This window comes from Microtus ochrogaster, chromosome 7 (genome assembly GCF_000317375.1).
Source record: "Microtus ochrogaster isolate Prairie Vole_2 chromosome 7, MicOch1.0, whole genome shotgun sequence".
Lineage (NCBI taxonomy): Eukaryota > Metazoa > Chordata > Mammalia > Rodentia > Cricetidae > Microtus > Microtus ochrogaster.
Window position 1 is genome coordinate 59,431,734 of NC_022014.1, and position 10,085 is coordinate 59,441,818.

Sequence of the window (10,085 nt, forward strand, 5' to 3'; positions counted from 1 at the left end):
TGTTTATTGGAAGACTATCTCGCTGGGTAGTTCAGGCTAGCCTCAAACTCTTCGTAACCTACCTTAGCTTCCCAAGTAATGGGACGACATGTGAGCCATCCCACCCCTCTCCCAGCCCCCTTTTGATGTTCTGTTAACAGAGTGGCCCAGTTTGGCTGGGCTCTCCCCCCTGTGATCTTGGTAACCCTAGAATGTGCAACCCCCCAGATCCACCTTCCCAATAACTATGACAACAGTACTGTGCCCGCAGGCCTCACATGGGAGGTAATTTTATTTTATTGTTTGTTTGTCTGTTTGTTTGAGGCAGGGTTTTGTGTGTAGCCTTGGCTGCCTGGAACAAACAGTTCTGTAAACCAGTGGCTAGAGCCCACTTTGACCAAGGATTAGCTTGAGTTTTAAATTTTATGATCTTTCCGTCTCTAACAGGCATGCATCACCCTGTGTGGTCTAGGCAGTGCTGGGGGTCAAAGCTAGAACTCACTGCACGCCAGACGAATGCTAAGGAATATCCCTGGTCTTGTTGATCGGTCTTTGGGGTTTTGTTGTTGTTTGTTTGTTTGGTTTGGTTTTTCAAGACAGGGTTTCTCTGTGTAACAGCCCTAGCTGTTCTGGAACTTGTTCTGTAGACCAGGCTGGCCTCAAACTCACAGAGCTCCACCTGCCTCTGCCTCCCAAGGGCTGGGATTAAAGACGTGCACCACCACCACCTTTGGTTTTGTTTTGCAAAAGCCAAAATCAAGCAAACAAAAAATAAGGCAGTAGCCAATCTTGAGAATTCTCCATGTCTGTAAAACAGAAATCCTGTTCCCCGAGCAGAAACACACTGGACTGCTGCCCGGAGTCTAACTGGCATGGCCTGAGGTGCTTGGCTCTGGGAGGCACACGTGACATCAGCGATGCCCATAGAACTCCTGTTATGCACAAATGTATTTTTCTGGGGGGGCCTCTCCTTCCATTCCCCTCAATAAGCCTCAAACTGCTCAAAACTGCTGTGGAAAGCAGGGGTCACAGGGATCAAAACAGCCTAAAGAGATCTGAGAGAGAAGGGTGATGAAAAGAAAGCAGAGTAACAAAGTCTTCACAATGCCAAGTCAGGCGGTAGTGGCGCGCCTTTAATCCCAGCACTCGGAGGCAAAGGCAGGTAGATCTCTGTGAGTTCAAGGCCAGCCTGGTCTACAGAGTTCCAGGATAGCCAAGGCTACACGGGGAAATCCTGTCTCAAAAACCAACAACTAAAAGACACAATGCCAAACACTAAAACGATGGAGACCCCTTCCCAAATCAAGTCCCCTTAACAAGATGAGTCCCACCGCCACCCCCAACCAGCCACCTGGTTCTCAACCTGGAAATGACTCAGAGCTGGAGGGGAGGAGGAGGAGGCACTGCCCACCGTTGTCAGGAAAATTACAAAGCTCCTGGACACGTGGAGTCCCTGAGGAAACGTCTGTGTTATCAGAGAACATGCTGACCCATCTGCCCATGGCATTCTCAAGTAGCTCCAAGTTCATGTCAAGTTCCCAGTCATGTGACATTTATCGTACACCTGTGCCAGGCTCTGGGCATCTGAGGAAAATAAGACATGACCGATGTCTGAGACACTGTAGGCTGGTGGATAGTTGGCTAGAGTTCAGTCATGTGATATAAAGAGGGAGGGTTTGCTCAAGACAGCACAAGGATACGTGCGGTGTGCAGGACAGGCCCCCAGGGATTTTGTCTGCTGGGCCACAGGCAGGCCAGCTGTGGGGCTTCCAGAACAACATGTACCAGGGTACAGGGGCATGAGAAACCCTTGTGTTCCGGACATGACAGTTCTAGGAGGGAAGCAGAATGTGGGGAAGAGGGATTGGGTGGGTCAGGATGGAGGAGCAGGATGGATGAGGGTTCTAGAAAGATCACCGAGGCCTCAGACTCCAGGGCAGTAAGCAACCTGGGGTGGTTCAGAAGGAAGTGGCTGAGGCAGGGCAGGCAGATGGGGCTGAATTAGAGGTGTACAAGACTGTCAAGGCAAACAAAGAGCTTCATTTCTAGAGTGATAAAATATTCTAGAACTAGCCAGGCGATGGTGGCGCACACCTTTAATCCAAGCTCTCGGGAAGCAGAGACAGGAAGATCTCTGTGAGTTCCAGGACAGCCTGGTCTACATAGCAAGTCCCAGGTCAGCCAGGGCTATCTAGCGAGACCCTGGCTCAAAAAAAAAAAAAATAAATGACAATGTAAAGAATAAATATTAGATTACTTATATTTTACCGCATTTTTAATGCCTAATTTGGTTGAATATAGACAAGTAGAAGTCAGGTTCTTGGTTCTAGAGATTGCCAGGTAAAAGCTGAGAGAGGAGACAAAACCTTGGCACTGAGGGAAACCATGAAGGCCTGGCATGCTGAGGAGGGAGACTGGCTATGGAGAAACTGTTACTAGGAGCTCCAGAGGCGTGGGGGTGGGGTGGTATCTAGATTCAGACCCAGGTCAGAGCTGGGGTCTCTCCTGGGGGTGAGGAAGGAGGGCTTACTAAGAAAGAGAAAATGCCAGGAAGGAAATCCTAGGTCAGAGAAGCCGAATTCTGGGTGTGATCTTTAGTCAAGGGTAGCAAAAGTTCTGGGATGAGTAGACATGGCATCAGGAGGGCTTTGGTGAGTCTTTAGGGAGCAGAGATTGTCGGCAGGGAGGCCATGACAGGAGAAAGCAGAGACAAGCCATTCTAAACCGGCCTCGAAGTTCCACGAAGAATGATAGTAACTGGGGGTGGGTAGTTTGTATGTGATTGTTTTTCTCTGTAGAAACAATAGCCATCAGCTGGGTTTGCCTATGCAGAGAAAGGAACGGGAAGTAAAGCAGAGACTTTTAAAGGAGACCGGAATAAATGTATCAGTGAGGTCGTTATGGGAGGGAGGGGATGGGCTCAGGCACAGGTGGCCCAGCAGGGGCCCTGGACCAGCCTGCAGAACGGGAGAAAAGGCAGCAGGATGGGTGGGGAAGCAGATTAGCCAGCAACCAGGGCTGGGCGGGAAGTTCAGGGAGTTCCCTCCAGGCCGCTGTTTTCTAGATGAAGATGGAGCTGAAGTCATCCCCTAAAATGAACAGAGGCAGGCTGTGGTGAGGCGAGAGTCAGAGATGGCCCAGGGGTCTAAGACAGAAGGAGGGACGAGAGTCACGTCGTTGGCTGGGACCTGACTGGCGGACTGGGCGACATGGAATAAACTAGTAAGACATGCGTTTCACATGGTGGCCTGGGAGGTGGAGCCTGGCTTCCTTACCCCAGTGTTGTTCCTTCCTATCTGAGGGGTCAGCCCAGGAGATCTCTTTCCACAACCTTCCTTGGAGGGATAAAGAACCTTCTCTGGGAATCCAAGAAAGGGACTGGCTGGTGTAAACTTTGACTCTTAATGTTCCCCATAAGGTTGTACAGTTACGACCTCCTAACTTTTGTCCGGATCTTTTTTTTTTTGGTTTTTCGAGACAAGGTTTCTCTGTGGCTTTGGAGCTTGTCCTGGAACTAGCTCTGTAGACCAGGCTGGTCTCGAACTCACAGAGATCCGCCTGCCTCTGCCTCCCGAGTGCTGGGATTAAAGGTGTGCGCCACCACCGCCCGGCTTTTTGTCCGGATCTTTGCTGTGTGTTGAGTCTTACTGACACCCTCTTGGGTGGACCCTCTTCTAGTCGCTGCCCTTTCTACATTGTCCCTTTCGTCAACTCCAAGAGAAATCTGCTCACTAAACCCTTACAAGCAGTTCAAGCGAGCTCCATCCAACTCGTCCCTCTTCTTGCCACACTGCACACTGTCTTGGGTACTCAGAACTAGGACAGTCAGACTGAAGTCCTTTCTGCATGAGTTAACCTTGCTGTCTCAACAGTTCTCAAACACCTAAGAGAAAATTCAGATCAGCTTAACAGCCTTCAGGACCAACTCTATTTAGTGCTCTGCAACCAAACTTGGTGATGGCGGTGGATGGGGTGTGTGCCCCCCTCCAAGAATGATGCTGCTTCCCCACCAACAAAGCCCAGATGGTTTGAGATGGGACCCAAAGACACAGGTACCATGCAAAAATTCAGCCATACCTCTTCTCCTAGATACAGGCTTTTATGTCTTCCCCACTCTGGCGCTTCTCCCAGTCAAAACTCCTCCTTGTTATCCCCTCCCAGTTCTTATTTTACCCCTGAACCTCCCCCTCTAACGAAACAAGTGTTTCTACGTGAACCCCCCACCCCCCAACCCCGTAGCTCTGAACCTACAACAAGCAATAGAGCCCCAACAGGTACAGCACAGCCAACTGACCAATCAGGCTAAGGAACACCTGATCTTGGCACAACAAATCACAGTCACCTTATGAAATCAAATCCCCTGCTGCAGTGGTCCCCCAAAGCCAGAGGCCCAGTCTTCAGTAATGATGGCCAAAAGGGAGGCACCTGTGCCTACCCAAGGGACGAGGAGCTGCTTTTATGCAAACCAGCATGGCCTAGTGCGGGGAAAACGCTGAACAATTCTTAGAAAGAATCAAACATGGGGAAAAGATAGGCAATATTCTCTGGAAGATTACCCGGACTGCTTGGGGGCCGTGGGCCACCCCTTGGCAGATCCAATCTTTACGATTGTACTTAACTTTATCTTCTGTCCCTGCCTTTCCAGTTCTCACCAAGTTCCTCCAACAAAGACTTTGAAAGCTTTCACCTCCCAGAGGGTCACTCGATTCTCCACGGTCCGCACTATCAGACCCTATGTCATGGGAGGGACTTAACACGCTCCATTCACCACTGAGACCATCACCACCCTCCAACTGGAAGACACCCCCCCCCCTCCAGCCCCTCTCTCTTCTTCTTCTCACCCTCCCAGAGTTGAGCTATACAGCATAATAGCTTCAGGTCATGAGAAATTGAGTCAGGCTGTACTGAGCAATAAAGAATGGCTCAGCCTCTAGCCTGCCCTTTTCACTTCGCCTGCAGAAACAATATGTCTGGGTATCAAAAAGTACCCACTCTGCTTCCAGTCCAACCACACACACACACACACACACACACACACACACACACACAAAAGTCGCTGTAACTGCCTGGTAGCTACACACACACACACACTCTCTCTCTCTCTCTCTCTCTCTCTCTCTCTCTCTACCTTCTAAGAATGCTCAGCCTTCACTGCTCAGAAAGGTTGTGGCCCCTAGCTGTTCCAATAAAGCACTCTCAGCCTGTTACCCTCCATCTGCCTCCTTTTTCTTGTAACTGGTGTCGTCTGAAGCAGAGAAAGAGGTGAGAGAGTAGTGGGTACCACGGAAAACAGGTTATGGGATCTTGAAATGCAAAACCCTCTAGGGTTAGCAGAGCAGAATCCAGACAGGACACGGGGGAAGGCTGGGGTGTAGTTCAGTTGGTAGAGTGTTTGCCCAACACTCTTAAAGCCCTTGGTTTGCTCCCCAGCATGGCACAAACCTGGTGTGATGTGTGCCTGTAATCTCAGTCCTTGGAAGACAAAAGCGAGAGGACCAGAAACTCAGTGTCATTCTCAGCTACATACTGAGTTTGAGGTACATGACACCCTGTGTGTGAAAGAGAGACAGAGAAACAGGGGGACATGGCTGGGATGGGGAGTAGATGGGAGAGAGAAGCTTAAATTATAAAGGTGGGTAGGACTGAACACCCCTGTCATTCACTAACCCCTGAAGACAGGACAAGCAAGTCACCTCCTCTACTTTAGTCTCAACTTTACCCTACTCCTTGCCACAGCAACTGTGGACCATTCCATCTTATATCAACGGGGAAGGGCCCAAGAAACAAAGCAAACCAGGACTTAAAAGAGATGAGTGACATTCAGGGGCGGTGCTACACAACTGTGACTCCAGCACTAGGGAGACTGAGGCAGCAGGATTTAGAGTTCAAAGGCAGCTTGAGCTATACAGTGAGTTCAAGACTACTTTCGGCCACACTGTGAGACTCCTGGCTTAAACCAGACTGTGCAAAGAAAAGCAAAAGATAAACTCCAGACAGAATGACATCTGGATTTTAGGTACTGGAGATCAGATCGTAGTGCTGACAAACCCTGGCTTTCCGGGCTGAATCACATCTTCCGGAAGCTCAGAGATAGCATCCTTAAATGGAGATGGCTTGAAGGAACACACAGTCTACCTCCATGAGTTGCCAAGGAAGTTAGATGCTTAAGGAAATGCAGACTAACCAGAGACTCATGGGCCACAGCTCCATCCTTGGTTCAACTCAGCCCTATCGTGTGCAGCTGTGTCAGCTCAAAAGAGCTATAGGGGTGAGCCTGTAACCCAGGGTTCCCTATTCCCCCATTAAAGTGACTTTTTTTTTTTGTTTTTTGTTTTTGGTTTTTTTTTTTTTTTTTAGTTTTTTCGACACAGGGTTTCTCTGTGGTTTTGGAGCCTGTCCTGGAACTCCCTTTGTAGACCAGGCTGGTCTCGAACTCACAGAGATCCGCCTGTCTCTGCCTCCCAAGTGCTGGGATTAAAGGCGTGCGCCACCACCGCCCGGCTCTTTCAGCCATTTTAGATTCCTGTCACTTTTGACTGACACAGAATGTAACCTGTGGCCTTTTTCCTGGCCCACAGCTGAGCCCCTTGCTTCAGAGGCCCACACTAAGCAAAGTAAAACTTCTTATCTGAGATTTCAGAGGTTCCGGATCAGCTCTCAAGTGGATAATGGGGCTAATTTTAAGACAGAACCCTTCCCTGCGTGTAGGCTCAGAAGATCTGAGGTGGAAATGGAGCTTCCCAGGTGGGTAGAAAAGGAGATCAGGCTCTTCTTTTACTCTCCCAGGACAAAGGGAGTCCTAATATTCAGTTACAATTGGTTCCTTCTGTGGCGAGTCAGCTGGGTTCCATTGTAAATCAGAACAATCGAAAGACTTGGTGTGTGTGTTTAGTTTTTGGTTTAGAGGAGTTGGTTTTGTGTTGTTTCAGACAAGATCTCATGAGGCCTGGACTTTCCTCAAACTTGTTATATAACTCAAGCTGGCCTTGACTATTGATCCTTCAGATGTCTGCCCCCCAAGTGCTGGGATCACAGGCACAAAACCCAACTGAGCTGGGCGGTGGTGGCACATGCCTTTAATCCCAGCACTCAGGAGGCAGAGGCAGGCGGATCTCTCTGAGTTCGAGGCCAGCCTGGTCTGCAAGAGCTAGTTCCAGGACAGGAACCAAAAAGCTACGGAGAAACCGTCTCGAAAAAATAAAAAAAAAAAAAAATAAAAAAAAAAAAACAACCGAATAAAGAGGAGTTTGAAAGTAAACATGGAGATGTAGTGTGATGTAAAAACAAATAGTTTAGGGTAGAAAGACTCCAAGTAAATGAGGGATCCCTGGATCTTTTTAAAAATCATCTCCCAAATTCCAACAAACAGCAACCCACCAAGATCTAAGGCTGCGCTCTGGAACGAGCTCCTATAACCAAGTTTCTAAAACACACTCTCGGAATCTTATAACACGTTTTTGTTCTAAAAGCCTTTTTTTTAAAAAAAAAAAATGCCAAAATGGAGTCTACTTTGGTTTTCCCTTGGAATATGTTTCTCGGTCTACCCATACCAACCCTAAGCAGTCTGACATGAGCTAAGAATCTCAGAAACAACACCAAGAAGGAAGCCACGTAAAAACATCAGGACTTACAGTTTTCCTGCGCCTGGAGGCTTGAATCTGGAAAAGACAGGGGAAAAAAGAAAACATCTGTTGATTTCACTAACCCCAGACCAAAGTCTTACAGAACTGAAGTAGAAGTAGGTTAAAAACTCACACAGCAGCAGTGTGAGCAGGACCACCGGGCGCATCTTGCTGACTGAGGTCCACCTCAGCTGCATCCTGAGAGGAAGACTCTTGTGGGCGTGCAGTTAGTTTTGCCTTCTGGCCATGCCTCAGATGCAGAATTCTCTTCCCGGTCACAGACCAGAAACCTGCTCTGTGAAAAGCAGAAACTATTCTGAGGGCTTCTCCAGGAGTCCAGAGAGAGACCAGCTCTGGCACTTGTCAGGTAATGGTGGCCATAGCTGGAAACCAAGAACAATGAGGTCTGGGCTGGCCTGATATCTCCTCAGGAAATGACTGGTCTTCCGGAGGGACCACGGAATCCAGTGGCTTTGTCTAGAAGGGGAGAAAACAACAAAAAGCCAGAAGTGACTTTTGCCTCAGAGTTCTTGAGCCTCTTGCCTCCTCTGGGTTTGGGGACTCCTTTCCCCGACAAGGTGAGGGGTTCTTATTTCCCTCCCTTCGTCTTCTACCCAAGGTGCTTTTTTGGGACACCCTGTAAGGCCTGCCTTTCCGGTGGGCTCCCCAAGGGGCCTGCGTCCACACAGTGTAAATCTGGGCCTCCTGTCCTTCCATGGCTGGCTTTGCCGACAATATGCTGTGTTTGTGAGGAGCACTGCCCCCCGGGCATCGGAGCTGGGAATTCAGTAGGAACAGGGACTTTCTTTAGTTTCAGCAGTGGGCTCTAATTATTGACTTAGGCACCAAAGGAGCCCCCTTTGACCATACATAGGTGTACGTATGTGTATGTAGTCCATACTAGATCACAGGAAAGTTTCTCTTCCCCTACCCCCAACCTTTTTTGTCTGTTGTTTGTTTGGTTAGTTTTTTAAAAATAACATTTATTTGTGCGCGTGGGAGTGGAGTGGAACAGACGTGTGCCACTGTCTTTGGGGTAGGGTGGGGGTGGGGTCAGAGGCCAGCCTGTAGGAATTCTCTCCTTCCACCATGAGGGTCTCAGGCTCAAACTCCCATCAAATGTAGAGCATCAGGCTTGACACAGAACCATCCTGCCCCCTCTACTTATGTATCTTCATGAGAGTATGAATATGTGAGTTGGGGGAGGGGCGTCTGTGTGCCCCTGTGTGTCTGGATGCCAGGGCGAGGATTAGGTCCTCCAGAGCTGATACTGCTTAGCAATTGGGATCTGAACTCCAGTCCTCATGATTGCCCAGCCATCTCTCCAGCTCCAGCTCACCGCTTCTCCCTCCTCCCTACACCCTCTCCTTCCCAAGGCTCCAGGGATGCCAAGGTGCTCTAACATTCCCTATTCCCTTTTCTCATTCCTTCCTTTATTCTGATGCAGGGGCTGGCTAAATGGCCCAAGGCTACCTTTGAACACAATCCACCCATCACAGACAAATAGTGCAGCCTTGTCTCCTAGGGAATGTTCTAGACTATAAATCGGTTTCTTTCATTTTGATGTTTGAAATGTAGTTACACTCTCTGGGGAAAAGCAGACACTAAACCTCCATTACCCATCATTACCCAACCCTTGTTGAAATCCCCCCACTTCCTCCCCTGCCCTAGGCTTTGGTTGCTGAAATGTAAACTCCCAGAATGTATCACGTGCCTTTCCCATTGCTCTTTGCTCTCTGAAGCATCCCTTCCCCTCTTCTTTGCAAACTCCCTCCATGCCCCTTCCCCTCCCTCATCTTCTCAACAGTCTGTTCTCAAGTAGACTGACAACTCCATGCTCGCAGGGGAAGTGACTCCTACTTAGTAGTAGACCAAGGAGCTTTAGTCAGGGCCAGAGAGATGGCTCAGTGGTTAAAAGCATTTCTGCTCCTCTGGAGAACCACAGCTTCGTTCCCACCACCCACATCAGATATCACATACTGCCTGTAACTCTAGCCATGGGGGAGCAAGTAAAAAGCTGCCTGGGATTCACACCTTTAATCTCAGTACTCCAGAGACAGAGGCAGGCAGATCTTTGGGTTCAAGGCCATTCTGGTCTACAGAGCAAGTTCCAGGACAGAACAGAGAGATCCTGTTTAGAAAAAAATGATAATAATAATAAAAACATTAGAGACTAAAGCTGTAACTCAGCTGGTAGAGTGCTGGCCCGGCATTCAGAAGTCTGGGGTTCAGTGTTCAGAATCACACAAATCAGGTGTGGTGGGGCGTGTCTGTAATTCCACTTGGGAGATGGCAGCAAGAGGATCAGAGGTTAGAGGTCATTCTTGGCTACATCGTGAGTTTAAGGACAGACTGGACGTCAAAGGACCCTGTCTCAAACAAATGAAAACTCAAGAGTCAAGTATAGTGGCGCACATTTAATTCCAAGATTCTGGGAGCAGAGGCACACAGACAAATCTCTGTGAGCTCAAGGCCATGTTGGAG

At 48.9% G+C, this 10,085-nt stretch overlaps 1 protein-coding gene across 5 annotated transcripts in view; it reads right to left on the bottom strand.

Annotated features, from left to right (window-relative positions):
- Pecam1 (platelet and endothelial cell adhesion molecule 1) overlaps nucleotides 1-7,995 on the bottom strand; it is a 62,213-nt gene extending 54,218 nt beyond the window's left edge. For 4 of the 5 annotated variants that reach the window (XM_005350417.3, XM_026780947.1, XM_013347504.2 and 1 more), the window contains exons 1-2: nucleotides 7,735-7,995; nucleotides 7,611-7,637 (exon numbers count right to left, since the gene is read on the bottom strand). In XM_005350417.3, the coding sequence (XP_005350474.1) occupies nucleotides 7,611-7,637; nucleotides 7,735-7,798 (91 nt within the window). In that variant the 5' untranslated portion in view covers nucleotides 7,799-7,995. The remainder of the gene's footprint in view (nucleotides 1-7,610; nucleotides 7,638-7,734) is intronic. The other variant, XM_013347505.2, reaches the window with a different exon arrangement.
- Nucleotides 7,996-10,085: the final 2,090 nt, after the last annotated feature.